This window comes from Adiantum capillus-veneris, chromosome 7 (genome assembly GCF_014529385.1).
Source record: "Adiantum capillus-veneris isolate H3 chromosome 7, ASM1452938v2, whole genome shotgun sequence".
In the NCBI taxonomy this organism is placed as follows: Eukaryota; Viridiplantae; Streptophyta; class Polypodiopsida; order Polypodiales; family Pteridaceae; genus Adiantum; species Adiantum capillus-veneris.
Window position 1 is genome coordinate 150,094,427 of NC_140937.1, and position 24,495 is coordinate 150,118,921.

General features: G+C 44.8%; 1 protein-coding gene across 1 annotated transcript; it reads right to left on the minus strand.

Annotated features, from left to right (window-relative positions):
• Positions 1–9,807: 9,807 nt before the first annotated feature.
• LOC147454800 (lipoxygenase 1, chloroplastic-like) lies at positions 9,808–15,392 on the minus strand. Its single transcript, XM_086516636.1, has 8 exons — positions 14,492–15,392; positions 13,370–13,891; positions 12,867–13,226; positions 12,654–12,739; positions 12,457–12,564; positions 12,038–12,342; positions 11,647–11,913; positions 9,808–11,554 (listed from the first exon to the last, which is right to left on the minus strand). The coding sequence occupies exons 1-8, from the start codon at positions 14,934–14,936 to the stop codon at positions 10,795–10,797; spliced, it is 2,853 nt and encodes a 950-aa protein (XP_086372762.1). The 5' UTR covers positions 14,937–15,392; the 3' UTR covers positions 9,808–10,794.
• Between the last annotated feature and the right edge of the window lie 9,103 nt (positions 15,393–24,495).

Below are 24,495 nucleotides of genomic sequence, written 5' to 3' on the forward strand. Positions count from 1 at the left end.
AGGTTGTACTGATTCATGTGAAGCTTAGAGGTGCTTAGTCACTGTCCAAGCTTGTGGGAGAGGGTGATGTTCTTTCCTGAAACAAACTCAGTAGATCCCTAGTTTCTCTAGTGAGAGTGTGAGCCAATGCTTCCGTTATCTGTGCTACAGCATCAGGTGCGACTTGAAAACTGACTGTAATAATTACCTCGGTGACTTGAGTTACCCGATTCTCAAAGTAGAATAGTGTTGATTCTCTATTGTGTAGAGCTCCTTCCATTTTGTTGTTGTGGGTTGGTTGTAGGTTGCGGACATGGTTTCGACCTTCTCCTTCTTCTTCTTGGCACTTGGCCTATGTATATCCACTGGGTTTGGCGTGTTGGTTGACTCTCTCACTGCAAATCGATTACCGTTACGCCTGGCACTCGAGCTTCGATGGAGATGCGGAGTTCGTCTAGTTGTGCTTGGAGCTCTTCTTCTTCTGTCGTCCAATTAGCAAATCCTGCTAGCCATTCATCCATTCACAATAGTTTAAGGGTTTCAGTCTTGTAAACTGAAGGGTTTCATGAAAAGATCCTCAGTGGGGGCACCAAATGACGGGAGCAAAGCGAACCCCGAACCCCGACGGCCTCTAAAACAGCGGGGACCGAATGGCGCGCCTCGAGCCTGTCATGGTAAAGCAAACAGGGGGCACCACCTAGCTTCAGCGGCTAGGACGCAAACAACACACCACCATAACAAAGTTTTCATCCAAGAGAGATGGATGCTTGGGAGTAATGATGAAAAGGAAGGGGAATGAGATCAAGTGAGAGAGAGAGAGAGAGAGAGAGTGAGGGAGGGGGTATAGCGGCTTAGTACTTAGGCATCACAAAAGGATGGCGAATCCGCACACCCTTCACATATACACAAGCTCACTCCAAAACACAAGACTAGGTGGCGATTCCGCACACCTCACATGGGCAAAACATTGCAAGAAAACATACTCACAAAACCTCAAGCTTTATTTAGAGAATTAGGCGATGAAATGGGGAGCATAGGGTAGGGGAATGAGAAGGGAGAGAGTGGTAGAGCACATGGCAGATAGGTGGGAGTTGATGGCGAAGACTCGCACGAGGATTATGGCCATCATCCTTCATTTAGTTGCCCTTCATCTTCCATAGCCAAGGGTGTAGAGGTCATGCTCAAGACAAGCATGGTGATTGCAGTGATGGTGATGGTGTGGGTGTGTGTGTGTGCACTAGGCACACACAGTGCATAGTGTGTTCTTTGGTGATGTTGTGTATTTTTGTGTGATGGTGACCCCTCTTTATATAGGGGAGGAGGGGGGGGGAGAAATTCTAGAATTTAGAAATGAAGAAATCATTATCTACATAGGCCATGTGACTGTGGGCCCCACTTGTCTGGCTGTGTGTATATGTGCCAGAACAGCAGTCTCATGAGAGAGAGACTAAGAGAGAGAGATGGGTTGATGAAAAAAAGTGAGAGGTGACATGGATAATAAAGTAATTACAAGAGGGGAGAGAGAGGAGTGTGTTCAGAGGTGAATCTGTGTGCAGATGTGTGTGAACACAAGAAAAATCAGGTAACCACCGGGTGGGAATGGGTTTGTGGGCACCTTTTTTAGTGAAACTGAGTGTGTGTGAGTGTGGGGGAGGTTATTTAGCTACAAGACAAGAGACATGGCGCCCTTTAGAGAGAGGGGGGGGGGTATTTGGGTCATGGGATATGATAGGAGAGAGAAAGGGGGGGTGGGGTATACTATTTTGGAAGATAGGGTAAGTTGCATGTGAGTTAGGGTGCATTATTGGTGAGTTAGAATGCATTATTGGTGAGAGGTGGGGTAGCTTGAGGGGAGAGAGAAAGGAGAAAGGACAAGGGGAAGAGAGAGGGGGTTGACCTTTTGAGTGGAGGAGAGGAAAAGGGACACACGGCGGGGCAACAGTGAAGAAAAAGGAGGTAAGGCGGGGATGGGCTGCCCCGCAGGCATGAGGTGGCCTATTTTACCTTTCTCATATATTTACATAATCATACTTTATTTTTTCTTACTTTTTTCAATGTCTTTTATCACTCCCTCCCTAAGAGGGGGTTTTCATGGGGTGGGGATGAGAGAAGAGGGGTATGGGAGCTTGGCTTGTGAAAAGCCCCCATCACCACATGGTGTGCTTGAATGCTATTGGTTGGACTAAAGAGGGGCCCAATGAGCTTCTACTTCCATCTAACAAATATCTAGATATTTTCAAGCTCTCTCTCTCTAAGGGGTAAGGAGGACACTTGTCAAAAGACTACCCATGTACTTGACTGCATGCTGCATGTGATTGGCTAGGGGGAGAGGGGTCCAATGAGCTTGCAACATGCAGAAAGGTCACCGATCACCCAAAGCAAGGAGGGGGGGTGCTAGGGGGATATACTCCACACACACACACTCATTTGCAAACCAATTCTCACTTAATGAAAGTTGAGGAACACCACCTCCTTCTCCAAGCTTGTAAGAGTGAAAGCCTACACCAGCACTCTTGGCTATGGAATGCAAATCCAACCAAGAGTCGTGCTTCAATGCTTAAGCTTGCCATCTTCTCCATCTTCATTACTATGCTATTATGTATGCTAGCAAGAAGAGTAATGATAAGTGAGGAACTATTTCTTTCTCCTATGGAATGTTTCTTCTTCCTCTTCCCTATCCTCATTCCCCGCCAGGTCTCTCCACCTTCGAAGGTGTTTGAGGCTTTGGGACTGAGGCTTGGGATAGTTAATGCTTTCTTTAAGTTTTTGTTATGCTTGTGATGCATGAGCCTTTTCATCTTCATTGCATCATGCATCTTTCCATCTTCATTGCATCACCTAGGTTACAAGGAACACAAAGATTGTATTGTACCAAGTCTCTCTTGATGGGAGAAACTATAATACAAATGCGTGTTGGAGGTGGGACCGGCTCCATATGAATCCGGTCCGCAACTATTGTCATGTTCTCTAAACTCTCTCTCTCTCTTGCAAAAGTATTGTTCATGCCAAGTTAACTAAGTAACATGTTTATGTTGCTATCATCAATTAAGTTCAACTGACATGCTCACAAAGAATCTCTCAAAAGTGCTTCACCTAATTTCCTAATTCCGCTACTCTCAAAGTTCATAGGCAATTTCCACAGAGAGAGAGAGAGAGAGAGAGAGAGAGAGAGAGAGAGAGAGAGAGAGAGAGAGAGAGAGAGAGAGAGAGGAGAAGGAGAGAGAGGAGGAAAAAAGAAAGGAGGGAGGGGGAAAAGAAATTGAGAAAGATTGTGTGCAAGGTGGAGAGGGGAGGGGGAGAAAGAGAGTGTGGTTGGAGGATGAGAGAGGAGGAGGGTTAGAAGTTGGTGGTGTAACATGGAGGAGCAAGAGGGGTTGCGGTGGCTCAAAGGAAGGACCGCTTGCCGCTCGTGGTAAGGATGGGTGGCATCTGGTAGTAGTGACCAGTAGGGCTGGGGAAAAAAAAAAGCTTTCTTCGCAGCTCAATTCACCAAGTTTGCTCCAAATCCATCCCAAGCCAAAGAAGGAACAAAACCTTGCGACGAAAAGATACTTGTTGAATAGAGACTAGCACACTAGGACACGGTTTTTTGCACTAGCCTGGGTGACCGCTTTGTTTATCCATACCCAAAGTTTTTTAAGTTTTTTTTGGGGGCATGTAGGAGGGACACTAGCATCCTAGATGCCTTGAAGCTGCAAAGTAAGATACATGAAAAGAAAAATGAAAATATGTATGATTAAAGAGTTCGTGTTGTAGAAAATTCAGACACTTCAATGGAAATTGCTAGAGTAGCTTTTAAGTGGGCCCTCTTCATAAGAGAATCACTAATCACATCTTGTACACTGCCACAATCAAACAATATCACCATACATTGACCATTCACATGATCATAACACTCACTTAGAGATTCATGACGATGATCATCAAAAACTTGAGGTGCACTACTTGGCTCAAGCACGGCCCTAGCTAAAGATGTGGGTTCTTTTTTAGGTGATTCCTTATGACAATCAACTTAACCATCCTCCTCCTATTCCTTTGGAAGATTTTTCATCATGTGTCAACTGAGTTTTAACGTTCCTTTATTGTCACTTTTAGGTGAAGAGTTATGTGCTTTAGGTGTAGAGGAGGATTGAGAAGAAGAAAAAGAAGCACCATTTTTCTTACCATTCTGTTGGTTTTGAGGGTTCTCGGCGGTACTTGAAGTTGACTTGTTTTGCTCCTTAGGCGTACCTTTGTTATGCTTTATTTCTTGCATGAGAGCAATCTTAAGGGCGTCATTACAGTCCTTAGGGCTCAAGACTTGCACACCATATTTGATATACTTGTCCAAACCGAAGAGGAAAGCCTTCTTACAATCCTTGGCCGCTGGCTTACGCAATGGAACACTAACGTGAAAATAACGGTTGGAAAACGATATAACAGGAGTCCCATTTTTCTCGTGAGCTTGCCAATCCTCATTCAATTGATCAAGGTACTACGGTGGCATAAAACCTTCCTTGAGCTTGGCTTGGAAGTCAACCCAACTATAAGTCAGTGGCTTGCCATTCATGGCATGCTCAAGGTGTGTGGCGCCTCTTGCTAGGCTTGATACCAATCAATGACATCACTCAAGAAATACATGGCAGCGGTCAAAACTTTACTCTTATTTCCTTTTTTGTTGGTAGCAAAGTAATCATCAAATTGATGCAACCAAGAATAAATAGCAGATGCATCCATCTCAACATCATACTTATTGAAAGTCAACTTCTCAGTGAGTGGATTGTTGGAGGCATTGTCTCTACCCGTTCTACATGATGACTCGTGGACCTCTTTGGGTGGATCGCTCCTTGAAGAGAGAACATGGAAAACAAACTCTTGCATGCATAGGTATCACCTTTCTTAGCCATTTTGTGCTAAGCTTCATATTCCCTCTCTATAGACATTCTTTCCCTTTTAACTGCGGCCCGTTGAAACTGCTACTATAGCATCATCTCCAACGTTGACTTCATCAAAGCCTCCATAGGGTTTGGTGCAAACCGTGGCAAGGAAGGGGATGAAGGAGGATCCAAAGACGGCCCTCTTGATGTAAAGACTTCTTCTCCACCTTCAATCTCATCACCTTCATGCAAAGTACCCATTCCATTTTTGATAATGACCATGCATTGAATACCGGGGTATTTGGGTGCTTGGGGTACTTGGATTCTTGGGGTACTTTGGTACTTGTGGTACTTGCAATACATGGGTACTACTTGCAATTTGCATTCAAGAAGGCTTTTGTCTTACCCAAGCTCAACTCCTTCGTACGAATGCACCCTTAGTGGCCTTGCTCTCACACAAAGGTTTCTTTTTCCCACCTCACATTGATTGGCCTACCGCACTATGCAAGGTCCGTGCTCAAATGAGTGAAAAAGAGGAATGAGCGGAGGTTGGGCAATCCCTTCTTTTCTGGGTTACCTGTCACTCTTCAAAAACACATTAGAGATATTGACACGTGCAAGTCGTCTTGGGTTACTTGCAATCTCAACAAGCAAAAGAAATTCCTTTGGTTGTTTTTTTTTGAGTGATTATACCAAAAATTGCCAAAGAGATCTCATACCAATGTAAAGTGTAGCAAAAGTGACTCCTCACATTCGTTCAGCAAAATTTGCAAAACAGGCTTGGGATATTTTGGCAGGTCTTTATGCTATTTAATGTGGTAACTCAAGATGATTTCTCAATGCATTTTCAAGGTTATTTTTATTTCATGAGAGAGATGTGCAATAGACGAGAGAGAGAGAGAGAGAGAGAGAGAGAGAGAGAGAGAGAGAGAGAGAGAGAGAGAGAGAGAGAGAGAGAGAGAGAGAGAGAGAGAGAGAGAGAGAGAGAGATACCATGGGTGAAGGTTAACAGAGATACTTTGGAGGTGCAAAAAACTCCAAGTCTTGGATGGTTTTAGGAAATTCTAAGGTGCTGCTCGTACTAAACTTCCTTTGTAATTGGGGACCATGGGCTACTTATATAGCCCTTGAAAACAAGTCGAACATTCATGAGGCTAGAAGACACCCCCCACGACTTGGGTATGAGAAATGCAAATGGCCCTTATTAATGTTTAAAAAATCTTATAAGGGGCACTTCACATGGAGTAAACTGCCTATGCTTGGTACTATGCTAGAGTATGGGAACAGTCCCCATTGCCTACACCTATTGGTTGTGCTCATGTGCAATCAGAGGGTATGCAACTATAATAAAGTTCCTGGACATGCACGTCCTACGTACATACTCACCAAGTGCCATAACACTTCCTAGGTTGTCCTAAGCCCTAGAAGTAGGAGTTATAGCTTGTTAACATGCACATATGTCTAGATGTGCACGTGATGGAGAGAGAGGAGAAGTGAAAAAGGGGGAGAAAGAGACACAGGGGGAGAGAGAGATCGAGAGGAGGGGTGCATCAAGGGACAAATGAGGAGAGAGAGAGAGAGAGAGAGAGAGAGAGAGAGAGAGAGAGAGAGAGAGAGAGAGAGAGAGAGAGAGAGAGAGAGAGAGAGAGATTTTGTTATTGTCCTTAGAATATGACCTATGGGATCAAAGATACATGTGATGTACTATGTGTGGGGCTAATAAGTCATTCTCAATGCTCAAAGATCATGGTGATGAGAATCACAATGGGGAGCCTACACTATGGCTAGGGGGATGCGGAGAGGCGGAGAGAGAGAGAGAGAGAGAGAGAGAGAGAGAGAGAGAGAGAAGAGAGAGAGAGAGAGAGAGAGAGAGAGAGAGAGAGAGAGAGAGATGGATGAAAGCGAGGGAAGAAAGTAGTGAGGGAAAGATATGGAGGTAGGGGAAGGGAGATAGGAGGAGAGTAGCTGGGGAGGGTTTGGAGGATGACAGGGGGCTGGTGAAAGAGGAGGAGAGGGTACATGAAAAGAGTGGGTGTAGGACGATAGCAGTACTGGTGCATCGACTGCTCGGAAAAAAAAACTTGCTTCGATAAGCCCGCTCCATATTTGAACTCAATCTTAAGTTATTGATTATGAGGAGACATTCATCCCCATATCTTGGATGTATAACCTTCATGATATTATTGTAGTGGTTACATGAAAAGGCTAGATGTTACATCATATACATGTAAAGAATGTGTTCTTGCATGGTGACATGTAGGAAGTAGAGTGTATGGAACAATTACAAAGATATGTGGATGTGAGACATCCCAAAAATATAGGTTGAGAAAGAAATGTATGGGAAGAAGCGGGCACCTAGAGCATGTCATGAAAGGATTGCACTATCTTTGATTCCCAATTGTTTTCATATGGTTAGTACAGGTCACTCATTGTATATGCATGAGAATCAAATAGGTATTGTGATAGTTTACATCTATATAGATGATTTAATTGTTTGAGGTGATAGTGAGGCCAAAGTGAATGTTAGCAAGCAGCCTGATGTACGATGTAGCATAGCTGCCTGAGATGAGAGTAAGGCCAAAGTGGATGTTAGCAAGCCACCTGATGTATGATGTAGCACATCTATTACATGTACATATATATAATTCTTTGAGGTGATAGTGATGCCAAAGTGGAGTGTTAGCAAGCTGCTTGATGTACGATGTAGCACAGATGTCTGAGCACTAACGTATAAAATGGCAATACATAGTGAGCAAAGAGATCACCAATGTGCAAACGAAATTGGAAATAGACACTTTGGATGTGAGAAATCTTGGCTTGAATTTACTTGATAAGTGCTCAATTATAGCATGTTGTTTCTCTTCATCAAGACTCTTTCCACATGGATAGAACTCACTTTTATACCTAGTAGTTATGGCTCATGTAATGAAGTAAGGAAGATAGAAGTCCATTGACTCCCTATTAAAAAAACGAGTTATACAATCAAGATTTTACAAAAAAATAATAGGTGACGGGACTTTAAAGATTTCCATTAATTGCCGCAAAAAATTTTCTCTTCAAAAAAATTGTTGTTGTTTCAGCTTCAGTGTTCCCTTGTCGAAACATCCCCCCTCCTTATCTGATGTGTGCTTGCAAGCATCCTTCGATGGCTTAGCAACGAGATTTCTTGTATAGGTAATTTGTGGCCTTCTAGAATTGATAAATTCTTTTGTTTAGTTATGCTCTATTAATGATTGATTGTACGGATTGGCAGCCTACTAAACTTGATAGTAGACATAGCGTGCTTGTAAATTTGTTGAAAGGGGATTGAGAATGGTATTGCCAAACTCGAAGAATCCCATGATGAAAGCCTCTTCAAATGTGAGCAAATAGTGTGAGGACAAATTGTAATCTTGCATAAATTCCCTTTCCGATATTCTTTAAGGGGAAAATCCCAGCAAATGGCTTTGCTGCCATCTAAGAACACAATCCATGGATATTTTGTTTGCTCAGCATCCCTAAAGGCCTTGATTACATTGTGACTAGCATTTGTGCTATCTTGCACAACATATGGCTAGTCAAACATGGAGCATTTGTGACAAGATGAATTGTTGCCTTGAGCTTATTCATCATGTATTGCTCACTTGGCATGACATGAGAGGGTAGGCTTGCCAAGATTGATGATTGAGGGTTGGATTTCTCCTAGTCTACCAAGTGTACAAAGAGCTCTATGTCCCTATACATGCAATTTGACAATAGGTAGGATCAATCTTGAGGTGTTGTGGCGCATTTTGATACAACGTTTTATCTCTAGGCCTAAAGAAGAGACCTAGAGAAGAGGAGCATTTTGGTACAACGTCTTATCTCTATGCCTCTTCTCCAACAATTGAACTCTCCACTTCGGAGGATTGGCTTAGATGGTCTCAACTTGCTCTGTAGTCACAACTTGACATCTCCATGCATATTCAATGCAAGTATAGGCATCATCTTTCTTCTGTGTAAGATTACTCCACGCTTAAAGAGAGGAAGCTGCAACATATGATGGACGAAGTTTGCAATGGCTGATTCTTTGAACCTCTGTTGAGTGGAGTATCTTCATCTCATATTGTAGATATGTTAGACAATTTGGCTTTTTTCTTTCTCAATCCTTCTTCTTTTGAGGCTTTTGTTGGATGGTCATTCTTCCTCAATCTCTTCCTCAGATTGCAATTGATATATGGGTAAGGATGAGGAGTCAAAGATTCCAAGACCTAAATTGAATGTAATGGGATTTGCAAGTGGCATTTGAAGCTTTAGGTCTCCTTGTTGGCAATCACCTTGTAGTTCATGCCTTCAATTTGCTTATCTTCCTCTATTAGAAAAGCTTTCAAGGTACCAAATTTCTTTACTACACAGATCATCCCTCGACTTTTTCTCATAGTTGTTGGTTTACTTAAACTAAATGGCTTGGCTACCACCACATACATCAAAATAAAGGCTCAACAATATCCATAATGGCCAATGAAAGTTTACGCTTCATGGACTGTCGTTGGTCATGGAAATTGAGCAATTGTCTTTATCTTGTCCCAACTATGTGGAAATTCTATTCTTTGAAATCTCTCAAGATTTTTCCTTGTTGAACCATAAAAACCTCTCTGTGCAGGCAAATTCTATATAATCCGCGCTTCTCAAAAGCCCTTTGTGGATATTCAAAATAATCGCCTCATGAAGAAGAATGAGCACATAAGTCATCCATGTAAACGTCCAAGAATGGTGGGAGGGTCGGTGGGGTTGGGGGGGGGCGGGGCGGGGCGGGGCATCTTCTATCCCATTTACCAACAAAAAAAACCCACGAGATATTCAATCAACACCTCAAGGATCATAAGCATAAGCCAAATCTGATGAAGCCAACAAAGATACAAAAGACGTATATGCAAGAATTTGAACTTACGGCGTGATATTCAAGCGAGCGAACGTTGATGCGGTGAAACGTTGGGCGGGAGAGCACATACGCAGGAACAACAGCTCTTTTACAGAGTATTTGTATCAATTTTGCAACATCCAAAAAATGGTCGTCATCATTCTTCTGCACAGAGAGCATGGCGTTCTGGTATGTATATACATTTTTGCAACAATTTATGATGTCTTCTACAACTATGGAGACTTGAGCTATGTCTGCATCAGCTCTCTTCAAACATTTATCTTACAAATGCGCCATGCACAATGGCTTCCTTGCTGGTAATCCTGCCAGAAATAAAAAAATTGTTGGTTCCCTGAATCTGATTTTGACCCAAGGGACTCTGCTGAATTACGTCTTGATTGCCAACTATCAAGTTGCTGGCAACCCAAAAAATTTGACTCATGCTGCATCAGAAGTATGATCCTCTGTTGTGAGCCTTGCGCTTGCTAGCATTTAGAGTGTTATCTTAAATTTGGCTTTGATCGGTCTGCATTTTCACAACCTTGTTCTTGCAAGAAGGTTATCACAGACAATACAAAACCCATTGCCGGATGCAAATCGCATTTCTTTCTCTGAGTGCTCTTACTGCAACACAAACTGTGGAATGGTTCGGGTTGGATCTGGAGTATATGGCAGTCACAAGAGGGGAATAGTGCTAGCTGATCACATTCCTGAGGTCTTTTGGAGTTTAGGTACCAGAACTAATCAACATCTACTACTGGCAAGGTGACAAGCTGCCTAATGCATTAAGATTTGCAGTATTGGCTAGCCTTTTTTGGGGTGCCCTTGTTAAACTAGATTGATCTCCATTCTCAATAGTCTCTACTTCCCTGCAAGCATTATAGGAGGATGGCACAAGTGGGTAGGTATATTGAGCAAGCACTACTACCATAACTCCTTCAATCGTTTTGCAAACCAACCTGAGAGAAACATGAGGATAACGCAACGCCATCACAATGTTGTCTTCTGGTTGATTGGTGTCTTGACAGATTTCTGAATTATTTTCAGGGAGTTTGGGTTTCTATATGACTACAGCTTGATTCAAATGGAGATGCTGTTTGGGATGCCGCGCCCTGTGACACCGGCCCCAGATGTGGGTCTTAAAAGCTCATATGGTAAGACACCTGCTCCATTCCTGTTTTTGAGCCCAACATCTGCGTTTCTTCTGTCGATGACTCTCTCAATCTGCTTAACTTTTTGCGCAAATGCATTAGAACCAGCTATTGCCCTTAAATCGGACGTCCAGTTTATCTGGACCCTTTGTCCAAGGTACTCCTCATCAGGGGCATGTGTGGAAAGCGAGTCCATTACAGACATAACGTAAGTAGCCTGGAACTTGTTAGAGATCATCGACAAGAAAAACTTCTGAGGGTTTTGGAGCAACTCTTGGAACTCCTTGTTGTTCAGATCTTCTTCTGGTATAAGTCGCCGGGTCATACATGGGTGGTTGGGCACATACCCTCCATAGGCATATTGTCCGAAGTTCACAGCAGCGTGATGAGCAGATGTTACCCATATGATGTTGCTCAATATGGATGTCAGGTCTTCTTTGGTGTTCAACTCTGGCCACCACGGTTCATCTTTCTTATCACCATGGCCCTGCTGCCTTATCTCCTCCCACCATTTTTGAATCTCTTTGTCATTGGCTATGGATTCTGGACCGCTGTAGTATAAAGCCACATACTCATTTACCCATTCTTGTATTGCATTCCAGATTAGTATGCCATCAGCAGCGTAAGGGTAGTCTTCTATCACCAGCTTAAGCTTGCCTGGTCTGTCGGGATCCTCGGTAGCCATGCCCCTGCACAAATCAAATATGTGCCGTCAAAATCAGCGTGCACGCGCACACTCATACACAAATATACACACACAAGGAGGAAGAGGGTGTTCCACCTTCTTAGTAAGTCAGCTGGGAGGTTTTCCTTGTCAAACCGCCACAAGGACTTGTAAGCAGCAGAGCTCACTTCCATAGAGTAAGGACCTGTGGTGAAGCATGTTTCTATCACTCCACCCGCATGAATGAGAAGCTGCCTTGCCAATGCGTTGATTTCAAGCGTGTATCGAAGATGAGGTAGTAGTAGTTTCGAGATTGGATGTAAAATGCTCAACTGGCGATGTGTAGCAATGACGTACGGTTCAACCACAGCATGACCTCGGAGCCTATAAGCGAAGAATGCCCATTAATTGTATTTATCTTGCTGTTTACATACATGCATTGTACACACACACACACACACACACACACAGAGAGAGAGAGAGAGAGAGAGAGAGAGAGAGAGAGTACCAGTGGTTGACAAGCTGGTGGTATCCAGCATCATTAGAGGAAGCATGTGCTTTCGCTAGTTTCCATAGCCAATGGCTGGTTGCATCCTGTCCAGGTGTGAACACCCTTTGGCTACCTGGACAGCCAGGAGATGAAGTCGGCAGGCTTAGCTCAATAGCTACTGGGGAGAGGGTACCAGAGCCATTGAGAAAGAAGATGGTGCGGCTTGCATACATTTTGCGATCCTTCTGTGCATTGATCCGGTTGATAAACGGCATGAAAGCATCATTGTAGTCGATGACAAAGAGCCTCTTCTGCTCAATGGCCTACTCAAAAACAAGAGATTCTATGATAACTCTACTCACTCAATGGCCTACTCAAAAACAAGAGATTCTATGATAACTATAAACGTAGTTAATGATCAGAAAAGGCATCTCTACCTCTTGCACAGAGAGACCACCAAGGTGTTGTTCTAGGTGTTCAGCTTTTATGGCGGACTCCTTCGGTCCATATACTTCAGGGTCCAGATTACTCATCAAAGGGAAGGACTGCAAAAGCATTTACATTTCACTTTCAAAACTGGCGTATGGCTTAACAGTGATGCCCTATTTAAATTTAACCAGTGAATCTCGCTCACCTTAACAAGCTCAATCTGCAAAGGATTGACACCTGCCAATGCTTGGCGGCCCATCTCCTCATCACGCAACCAAGAAAATCTATCCTCTGCACAACAAAAGGCATTTGCCACAAGTGTCAATAAATCAGCATCCACATATGACAGCCACAAGAACTCAATTCTATGTGCATGCACACGGCAAATGAGACAGCTGACTGAAATTATTGAGCTCACTTGCAAAAAGCTGAGGTGTCGAGAATCGTATGCCGATAGAGTCCTCAAGCTTCTCCAAGAACCGGGGAAGCCCTTGCTTATAGCTGTTCAGATTGGCAAAGAGTCCGACCATGTTTGTCCACAGATCTGGCTGTTGCTGTTCTTGGAGCATGACGCTCTCATTGTACAAGTGGTCGATGTCGCTAAAGCACTTGAATTCACTCTGTTTGGTCAGAGTTTTCTCAACCAGAGGGAGTAACTCATGGACAAAAAGCTTGATGTTTCCAGCTACATAAGCCTCTTTTTTGAGGTCCTCGAAAGCTTCGTCGCGAGGCACATAATACTCTGATCCTCTTCCTAAAACCATCTCTGATTTGTGATCTGAAATTTTAAGGAGCAACCATCATAGAGATCAATTGTCACACTCACAAAGCACAACCAAAACAATGTGTCATTAATGTAGTTTTAAAACTGTTTTTTTTTTTTTGGAGGGGGGGGGAGAGTGTGAGGGGGTGAGTAAGAACCTGTTTTTTGAGAAGCTCGCCCTGTACGTACTCGACGAGGATAAGCACGCTCCTGCATGCCTCCGAATTGAGGTCTAGAAAGATCTTTGTGCTTGTCAGGATGTCCTAGGTCATTATATACAGCATAGTCATAGATGCGTTCGTGCCTCTTGCGAAGCCCCCGGCCATCGCCCATCATGGATGACATCTCCTTCTCTCTAAGATCTTTCAAGCCCTCGGGGGTCTCCTCTGGCAGGTAAACTTGATTGCTGAAGAAGACCCTTCTTTCAGGGCTGTCTATTTTAGAGTGCACCCATGAGTAGCAAGGGAAGTAAACCTTCTCTCCATTCCAGCTGTCTAATGCAATCGTCTCCAGGTAAAACTCATGTGGATGCCCATTGAGTATTGTTATGGCGCCTGGTAAACCAAAGTTGTCGGGAACCATGAACTCTGCGGTATACTCCACCTTGTCTGCAACATACCGAGCTTTTTTCTCCCAATCCTTCAGAATTGCCTCTTGGCTTACTTTCACCTTGCGCGTCTCTGTAACGAATGAAAGAATATGTGTGAAAGGCTGGCTTTAACGAAGATAGAAACCACAAGTTCATTTTTCCTGCATATTGCTGATGCTTTTGTTTAACCCATGAGTGAACCTAGGTCTAGTGATGTTTCAAAGTTTGCTCTCATTCGCTTTTCTTCTTCAAATCCACAGGCATACAAAGAGGTAAAAAGAAAACACTAGAAATGGGCGTGAATTCATTGTCTGCAAGCTCGCTCATGAGTTTGCAGGATAACCATGCACCCGCGGTGTGCTCTACGCACCCTATCTGTGCCTGTCATCTGTGCTCCATGGTCCTGCCCCTATAGATGACGTAACAATAAAATTGCTTAATCACCCCAAATGCAAGAAGCTTCAAGTTCCTTTGCTTTTTGCTTTTTTTTTTTTTTGGCACAGCAATGTTCATGTCCTAACAAAATAAACACTATGCCTGGTTATGTTGCATCCGAGCACACCATACGATCGCTCTAGTTAATTATGCTCTTAATTACAGCAATGGGGTTTGAGTCTGTTGGCACTTTCAAGAGAGAGCACAGAAGGAGAAGCATTAGGAACAAGATCAAGAGAGGCAAGCAATTACGCACTTGGGTCAATTTCTGTACTGATGAGCTGCAGGATGACTTTGAGGCCGGCAGAGTCCAATCTAGCATCAAAATCTTGAAATCCTTTGTCCAGCAGGCCCTCCAAGCCTCTTTCGAGGAAGGACTCGAGTAGGCTGGTAGTGTGCTTTCGGCGGATGGTTACTGTTGCAGAGAGCCGTCGAAGAATGCTACCTTTGGCCGCACCGTGCATAGAAGGGGATCCCCCATGCCTTGTTGGGCTATTTCTTGACGACGGGCTATCTCTGAGTGTCGGGCTACTCACCTGCGCAACCTGGATGGGGCTAGAAAGCTTGTGTTTTTCCCAGAGTGTAAAGTTTGGGCTCTTCACGCAAAGCTTGGGTGAGCTGAATGAGAAGGGAATGAAGTCATTGCTGTGTCTGCGGTCCAAGCTGATCTTCTTGCTTGCGTGAAAAGGAGCTTGCATCATCTCCTCTGTGGAAGGAGATGGGCGATTAGATACGAGGGGCTGCTCTGCTCTCTGGAAAGCAGAAGAAGCTTTATGTTGGAGGCGGCCAAGGAGTGAAGGAAGAGAGAGAGTGTGAGTGTGGATGCAATTGATTTGTTTCAACTGATAAGAGAATCCTTTACAAGCAGATTCCTGTGTGGGCTAAAAATTTATATTAGTGCATAAATCAATTCACCAGGGAACAAGAGGGCTGTGTGTGTCTTGGCACAACGTTTCAATGCCCAACAAACGGTGAGTGTAGAGCTGGCAATGGGGCACGCCGCACACAGAAAGCAAAAGTAAAGGCGAACCTGCTGGTTGGCTGTAGGAAAGTAAGGAGGGGTGTGTACGGGGGGGGTCTGCGTCAGAAGTTATGGGTGAGCAAAAGGTGTTGGGACTGGGAAGGGGAGGGGTGTTGGCGGTTAAAGAGCAGGAGGGACGTGCGGCCGGGGGGGGGGTGTGTGTGTGTGAGAGAGAGAGAGAGAGAGTGACGAGTCTTGCAGGGGAGAGCTGCGAAGGGCTGGGCGCAGGGGCGGCGACACACACGCACACGCACAACAAGTTACAACAGGAGTGATGAAGGACTCCGCAGTGGGAGAGGAATCTATACGAGGAGACGAGCTGGATCTCGGCTATATCGCCTACAAAATGAGCCAAGTTGCGTTTCAGCAAGTCAACGAGGGGACCAAGCCCAAGCTCAAGGCTTACAATGCACATGATCCATCTTCTGTAGCAACAAACACGCTTCTTTGACCCTCCTTTTGACTCCTCCCCGTTCAAACCTTTGTGCTCCATTTTACTTTTCGCTATTGGGAAATTGGTAATAATTCGAGTGCAACGTCATTAAAGGGTGTACCAAGCAGCACGCCGCAATGTCGGAAATTGCTTACCTGGCACGAAAATGCCCTCCACTCTGGCAAATCTATAGTGGGATTCTCATGCAGTTGGATGATGCAGCATGAATTTTTGCTAATAACGGTGATTGTGCGCTCGCAGCGTATGCAACGAGGGTTTGGCGTCTGTTTCCTTCCTTTTTGCTTGTGGATGGAGCCCTCCATTCTCCTTTACATGTGCGAACCCTTTGAAGGGTGTCTATAATTACGCACCTTTTCTAAAGGATCTTGTCTTAGGGGGCTCCCCCATAGGCACCATGCCCCATACTCCCCTTGTCACAAGACGGGCACCACGTGCCAATAGAAAAGAACATACTGAACAGACTTTTAGCACTTCAATAACAACTGAACTCAGAGAGAGAGAGAGAGAGAGAGAGAGAGAGAGAGAGAGAGAGAGAGAGACGACACGCGACACGGAGTGGTGGAATTCCACCCTAGAGAGTATTGGCCCCAAACCTTGGCGCCCCTTTCGATATTTCTTTATATTGCATCAACTCAGTACAAGCCGGTACTCTAGACTCTGCACCTTCTCTAAGCATGCCAGAGAATGAGCCCTTTGCACATATTTAAAGGCCTTTGGTCTATGAAAAGTAGTTTACATGAAAAGCCTTCAAACTCAAAAGCTTCTGGTCCAAAAGCAATGACAAAAAGCTGCCAGCGTAAATCACGGAATTCCGTACAACTGCCACGTCAACAATGTCAGCGCGTTTTGCGGAAATCTGCCAGGTCAACACTGTCAGCGGAAAATCCAAAAACTACCACGTCATCAGCTGCTACGCATATGTGTGGTTCGTGCTTTATTTTAATCCTTTATGTCACTTGGGGGCCCATCGGACGGGGTCCCAATAAGTTGGTAGCTATTACTTGTTCTTCTTAGGGTTTAGGCTCCATTCTTCAGGGCTTTGACACGTCAGCAGTGTGTGACATCCCCCCTTCTTGAAAGAAAGTAATCGTTCGCGATTACAACATATCTGCAAAACAACTCAAGTTAGCTCAAAAATTTCGAGGGACAATTAGTTCGCTAATTTCTTTTTTCTAAGGAGTTGGCTTCGCCTTTCGGCTCTTTTGATCAAGGAGTTAGCTTCTCCTTTCGTCTAGTTCGGAACTCTTGATATGTTGGCGTAGTAAAATTAGCCATCACACCTAGACCGCACTGATCTTCCACGGGTGTCTTGATGCACTAAAATTACATACCCATGCAATCTCATCCAGTTAGGAATATTCAATAGTTGGCACATCACAATGCAACACAAATGCTTACATATGCATGTTACAAGACACAACAAACAGCGTCGCTGAGCACTCCTTCGAAACAAACGGTCTGCGGTATGAAGCTACTCAACGACTACCTCGTCACTCCCCCGCAAATAACCTAAAAAGGTTCAGGCCATGAGCTCAGAGGACTGTACAACCAAACACTCCCCAGACCGTAGTCTGCGTTGCTTGGAGATTCAAGCATACAACCAAACGCTCCCCAGGCATCGGCTTGCGTCGTTCAGAGGTTTTCTAGCATACAACGGAAGGATCCTTAGACATCGGCATGCGTCATTCCAAGGTTTTCAAACATACAACGAAACGCTCTCCAGGCATCAGTCGCCTGTGTCGTTCCGAGGTTCAAACAATACCAGAACAATATTTTTCACTTCTCCACCCAAGAGTAAAAATCACCAATCAATGAAACTAGTGTCATAAAATCTAATATCTCAACCAACCTAAATGATTTTCTCATATTAAACTGATCATTTAATGTGGGAGAATAAACGGGAACAAGGGTTAAGATATAGACATGTGCTTATAGATCTATCTCAACACGCGGCCAATGGTAAAGGGGTCCAAATGAGAGATGGTCTATCAACGAGCAAGGCTAACCAATGGAGCATAAGACCTTAGGGTTAGCTTCATTGAAGACCTCCAATAATTAGTGTAAAAGTCCTTTGACCTTAGGTAAGCTATGACTGATCTTAAGGTGCTTGAGGTTCTTGTCGTGCTTGATGACTAAGGTGCTTGAGGTGCCTGATGACTAAGATGCTTGAGGTGCTTGATGATTGAGATGCTTGAGGTGCTTGTCATGCTTGAGATGCTAGCGTTGTACTTGAGGTGAGAACCCAATCCAAGCTTGAGGGGCTTAAGGGCTAAGCTTGTGGTGAGAACTAGGCCCAAGGTTGAGTGGCTTGAGATGTGCAAAAGTCAACCCGAATCCCTACAATGAGAGGGCGAGCTACAAGAGGGGGGATGAGAGATAACACACACATACACACACACACACACACACACACACACACACACACACTCACTCACACAAGGCATGCTTGGTACAAATAAAGCAAAAGGGACACTTGTCAAGTTTCTCCTCATGTTGCCCTCATGGTGTGCCTGAAGCCTATTGGTTGGCCACCCAAGGGGTCCAATGATAATTTAGAGGATTTAATTAATTGATTTTGCATTTATCAAGTCCTCTCCCTCAAAGGGGAAAGGGGGACACTTGTCCCAAGGCTACCCTTGTTGCTTGGTATGACTTCTACCTATGATTTGCTAGGCCTGGAGGGGTCCAATGAGCTTCAAGCATGAGCTACAAGAGGGGGTCGATCAAAGCAAGTAGGGGGCTTGCTTGATGGGTATACTCTCCCCCCCCCCCCCCCCCCCCACACACACACACACTCTCATTGTGTGAAGTGCAAAATGCAAGCGCTCCCTCTCCTTCTCCAAGCAAGTAGAGAGGTTGAGAGCCTACACCAACACTCTTGGCTATGGAGTGCAATCCAACCAAGAGCCATGCTTCAATGCTTAAGCTTGCCATCTTCTCCATCTTCATTACTATGCGATTATGTATGCTAGCAAGACTCAGTGATGATAAGCGAGGAACTAATTCTTTCTCCTATGAAATGTTTCTTCTTCCTCTTCCCTACCCTGATTCCCTGCTAGCTCTCTCCACCTTCGAAGGTGTTTGAGGTCTTGGGATTGAGGGTTGGGGTAGTTAATGCTTTCGTCAAAGTTTATGTTATGGTCGTGATGCACGAAGCTTTCCATGTTCATTGCATCACCTAGGTCACAAGGAACACAAAGATTGTATTGTAACAAGTCTCTCTTGATGAGAGAAATCATAATACAAATGCCTCTTGGAGGGGGGACCGGCTCCACATAAATCCGGTCCTCAACTGTTGTCATGTTCTCTAAATTCTCTCTCTTGCAAAAGTATTGTTCATGCCAAGTTAACTAATTTCTATGTTTATGTTGCTTCTTCAATTATGATCGCTCGCTATGCTCACAAAGTAATTTCTCAAAAGTACTCTCATTAATTTCCGCTACTCTCAAGTTAATAGGCCAATTCCATTACATTGGTCAGAGCATTTGGTTTCTCTTTTCTTGCTTAAGAAGAGAGGTCCTTAAGTAGCCTGTAAATGGTTTATTTTGTTAAATATATTAGGGTAAGTGGAACTGGATCTATTATCGGTTTTGTTGAGCCCACTATGTGTGATATGGTGCACATCTCGGGAGATTTGGACTTAATAATGGAGCCTCTTTAGACTTGCCTACGACTTTACCATTATTGAGCCATAAGAAGTCCGAAAGGAGCTAGCCCTCAACAACTTTGCTATGTTAGACCTACTCCACTACTCTCTATAATTAATCACTTCGAGCTGTGGGTATAGATACTTAAGAGCCAATTTTCAAAGGTTAAGAGGAGTGGCAACTAAGGTTTTGAATTGCCAAAGCATACACTAAGTACGTACATAAATTTCTTAACATGGCTAACAATAACCAAGAGAGTAGAATGAACATAGATAGCTTTGATTTTGCACATGAAGGTGCTAATGATGATGCCCCCATGTTTGTCAATTATCTCGTTACTAGGTTGCAGCAAGCTATGGGCAACCTTGCTTTCCAAACCAAAGTTACACAACAACTTCGCGCTTATGGGATTTCCCTTCCTCTCCAAGAGGAGAGAGAGCTTAGGAAGCCTCTTGAAGAGACTCCCAAAAGAAGATCTCTCCCATACGAGAGGAGGAATCCAAAGAGCAAGAAAGCAATGAAACTTTAAGTTCCTCTGAAGATGTGGCTCCATGAAGACGACTGTCTAGACGATCGCCCACTCCTCCTGTTGAGCCAGCAGAGGATCACACCCACATTTTTGCTCACACTCATCATTTTTGTAACCATTGATTGTAATAAATGTCTTTCCGACATTAATTTTGATTTGAGCCATTCATTAAGTAACGGGACTCAATTGAGTTTCCAGCTTGTAATTCCGAAGTAATTTCACTTGCTGATGTAATTAGTTAGAGATGTTCTCACCTCCAAGGCTGAGGTATATAAGCCAAAGTTTTTGTAACCTAAGGGGGATTCAGATTATTAATCAAAGTGAGTTTTTGGAGCGCCGTGACTGTGTCTGAGAGAGAGAGAGAGAGAGAGAGAGAGAGAGAGAGAGAGAGAGAGAGAGAGAGAGAGAGAGTCTTATCTACTTGCTACGCGAGCTACGGAGCCGCCATTGGAGAAGCGACACCGCCATTGTGTTAGCAACAGCGAAAGCTACGCACAGATACCAAGAGTGCGCGCTATCGGCTTCTATGTGTGGTAAGTTCCTACGAGCTTCGGTGTGAGTTTTCTTCCAACTCGTGTGTCGGAATGGAGCGTGCAGCATATCTATAGAACCACAACAAGTAGAGCTACGCATTAGTACCATTGGGGTCAAGTTTCGGTCACCTGTATTTTTCGGCCTGTCTTCATACGCGTTTACCGCACGAAGTGATTATAGGTTGATTTTGCAGTTCAAGTCTTTAGGGTGTTGTTCTTACCTAGTGTATAGACTTCCCCTTGAGTTTGAGATCGATTCAATGATTCTAGATCCTGTTTCGTATAGCATTCGTTCGTAGTACAGATTTCAGTCGCTTGCGTATTTTAGAACTTAGATTTGATTTCCTTAGTAGTGATTGTCATTAGAAGGTCGAGTAGGTGATTTGACACCCACCTAGTTGTTTCCATGCGCCTGCGGGTCAAGCTTCGTCCTCGTCTGACAAATTCTGTTGTTGGGTGAGTTCTCGCTATTTAGCTTCCGCTAGCGGCGTAACCGCCTTAACATTTGGCGTCGTTGCCAGGGACGAGAGCCCTAAGTAGGTGACATGTTAACCCTCACGGCACACGGACACCCCATCACCTACGACGGACGTGTATTATGTATTTGGTAGAGTCAGGTACCGGGCTTGTCGGTCCAATAAGGAAAGGTAGAGTGATCGTCGATGAGAGGCGCACTTTAACTTGGACATTCAAGGGATTAGTTGGTTAAGCATGGGCGCCCAAGTGTGAATGGGGTGAGCTCCTATAAAAGCCAACTAAACCTAATTTTTACTCATTCTCTCATTTGTGCAATAGAAGAGTGCTCTTGCTCCATCTCCATCTTCTTCTTCTTCACCTCCTTGTGTGTGTGTGTGTGTATGAGAGAGAGAGAGAGGGAGAGTGTGTGTGCGATCGAGCATTACGAAGGCACGACGGCGGCGAAGCGGTTGAGCGCGGCACGACTGCAGCTTCTTCTTCATCGCGGCGAGGAATCCACCACGAAGGCGAGCGTAGAGCGGTGAGTGACACACCCTTTGTTTTCTTGAGCTTGCTAGTTTAGGCTTGTTGTGTGCTTGGAGCCGTTTGTGGCTCGCATACGGTGTATTGGCAAGTCCCTTGCTTCGACAGTGCGGCAAGGAGCGCACATTTTTGGCGCCGCTGCCGGGGATATGCCCTGCACTAAGCTCGGTTAGCACTTTACGCTTCCTTGTGGTGCAATTTCTATCATAGGAAAGGCGAAAAAAAAAATTCGAAAATTAAAAACGCGAGTGAGCGGGCGGCAAAATTTATCGAAAATAAAAAACGTGACTCTTTAAACGGACGGGTTGGTTTGTATGGGATCATTTCCCCAAGCCCAAGCCCAAGCCCAAGCCCAAGCCCAAGCCCAGGCCCAGGCCTCAGTCCTCAGTCTTATGATATATACTAGACTCACTCTTATATATATACCCTACTCCCTCAAGAGAGAATGAAAGCATGTGGGACAAGTCCTCCACTCTCCTCCTTTCTCTTCCCACTTGCACCCTTAGACTTTCTAGTTTGGGCCTAGTTCCCTACTGGAAATTGACAGTTTTAGGGATTCCGAGGGCATAGAGTGACCAAACAGAGGGCTGTAAAGCACGGCACGACCCTCTAACCGATACGCTCGTTTCGAGCTATCACACGGCCCATTCCACGACACGCTCTAAAAAATCTAGCAAAAAAACAAACAAAAAACACGCTAAAAACTAGTCACAAGGCCTCCTAGAGCAGCTTTTCGACACCTTAGGGTATCAAAAGCACATGCACTTACGCTCTGGGCGGGTGCTAGAACACGAGCATATTGAGGGTGCCTCTGTTCATACGGACACCCATTACCCATCCACGATAGGCTCTAGACCCTCAGCGGGGACACAAGGTAGCACCACCCAAGACCCTAAAATAGCCGCTAGTGATTCCTCCTCCGACTCAGAAATCATGGAAGCATACCCTACCCAAAACACTGAGAGAGAAGGCCATGCACCTCCCGAAGCTCCACAGCCTAGTACTAGTATGTTTAGCCGTTTCATGGAAACATTAGGTAGAGCTACTCGCTCGGAACCTGATGCAGATGAAGCACGCGAAGGGGGTGGGGAAGTGGACTCTCCTTTCACATCGTAGGTGGACCCCACACCCCCAAAGAGTGTCCATGTGGATATCCTACCAACTTCTTACCAAGAAGGCCCTGTTGAGCTGCCTCCTTCAGAAGTTCCCTCTAGAGTACCGTTGGTGACAAGTAAAACCACGGGGAGCAACATTGCTTCTACCTCACAAGAAACTGTTAACACGTCGACTCTAGAAGGATTGTTCATTAATGATCATTGGACATACGACCTCCACACTGAGGTGTTGACGGATCTACACTCTGGCCACGCCTACCATGTAGGATGGATAGAGATTGTACAATCCACCTCTAGTGCCACGAGCATCGAAGATCAACAGAAAATGATCTGTAATGTTATCCATGGCATTATTCAATCAGAAAGGCAAAACCGAGGGGTAAATATACTCTCAACTGGCCCCATGAGATTTCTGGATACGAGCAAAGCTCAACAGCCTACTCTATCACAAATGGAGACTCCTCTAATGAGCCCCATGGACCCATCTTACGTCATTTCACCTGAGGTCTCTATGCAATCTGAGCCTCCGAGCGAAAACTTTAGCTTCCCTAACTTGGCTCAACCCTCTATCAAGGAAAACACAGTGCTCACTCCAGGGATAAGCCTGACAGAGAATGTACCGATGACATCTACGGTTAGCGCAGTGCCACTACCTAGTGTCGTAGTACCTAATATGGGGCCTCGACCATATGTGCCTCTAGCCCCTTATGCACACATGGCCCCCACACCTCCAATAGTACCACTTGCTTATGCTCCTCGAGTGCCGCTCCCTAGCCCTTATCCGAGTGGACCTATGCCCGGTTATGTTCCATATCCTGCATCATCCACACATATGCCAAGACCGGTACCCGTTCCTCTCCCACATATGATTCCAAGAGTACCTCCACCGGCCCTACCTCCTCACATAGGTGACTTGGCAGCGTTTGCTCAAACCATAGGTCGATCTATCGCGGAAAATATGCGTCATGCATCTGATAGAGAGCCTAGAAGTAAGGCAGTACAAATTGCCAAACTCACGCAAAAATTCAATGGGGACGAAGATGCTAGGAAACACATTGAAGTGTTTGAACAAGTATGTGATTCCTTAGGGGAACGCAACGAACTACATAAGTGCAATGCCTTAAGCTTGACATTAAGTGGGAAGGCTGGAGATTGGTATAGGACCCTAAGGGTGGACGAGAAAACAATCTACCCTACCCTTCGAAGGTTGTTTCTAAAGGAGTACATACGAGAAGGTGTGCTTTGGGGTGTAGCATCTCAGCTACAGAAGGCCGAACGTAAGGAAGGAGAGTCAGTAAGGGACTTCATTAGTCGTCTAAAGCACTTAAACTCTCGCTGCCCTGTAAATGAGCGCTTCAACAATAACCAACTGCTTGATCGATTCATTCGAGGGTTGAGGAATGAAGGAATCTATAATGGACTAGTGATTAGAGGTATCACAACCTGGGAAGATGTCACTGCCAATGCAATCCAATTAGAGGACAACTTGATGATAGCAGGCATGAGGGTGTCTACTGACACGAGATCCACTAGCTCACAAGCCATTGAGTATGAACCCATGACTGCAAAGCCCATTGCCAATGAGCCAAAGGTATTTGAGACATTCTTGACAGACCTCACCAAGGCAATCCAAGAGTCTCTTAAGGATAATCGACCCCCTCAAAATAGTCACATGTATCCAAGAAGGGAGCAACAATGGTGTTCCGTTTGCTTAGGTCCACATAGCACTAGTGAGTGCCCTACGTTTAGAGTAAAATTTAATGGAACTTGCAACGCATGTGGTAGGTATGGTCACCAAGCTAAGGATTGTTTAATGATCAAACGTATGATGGCAAATAGACCACCTGTAGCCTGGACGGATGCACCTCGAGCTCCTGTATTGATGCTTACTCCACCTGTTGAGCAACTACCGCAACACATGGTCCCTAGATCTCAAAATGTTGTACAAGCTACACCGTTACC

Coding starts and splice junctions, on each gene's coding strand:
- LOC147454800 (XM_086516636.1), bottom strand. CDS start 14,936: ATGATGCAAGCTCCTTTTCACGCAAGCAAGAAGATCAGCTTGGACCGC. Junction 13,892..14,491: donor CAGTACAGAAATTGACCCAA/GTGCGTAATTGC, acceptor CATTCGTTACAG/AGACGCGCAAGGTGAAAGTA. Junction 11,555..11,646: donor CCAGCTGACTTACTAAGAAG/GTGGAACACCCT, acceptor TGATTTGTGCAG/GGGCATGGCTACCGAGGATC.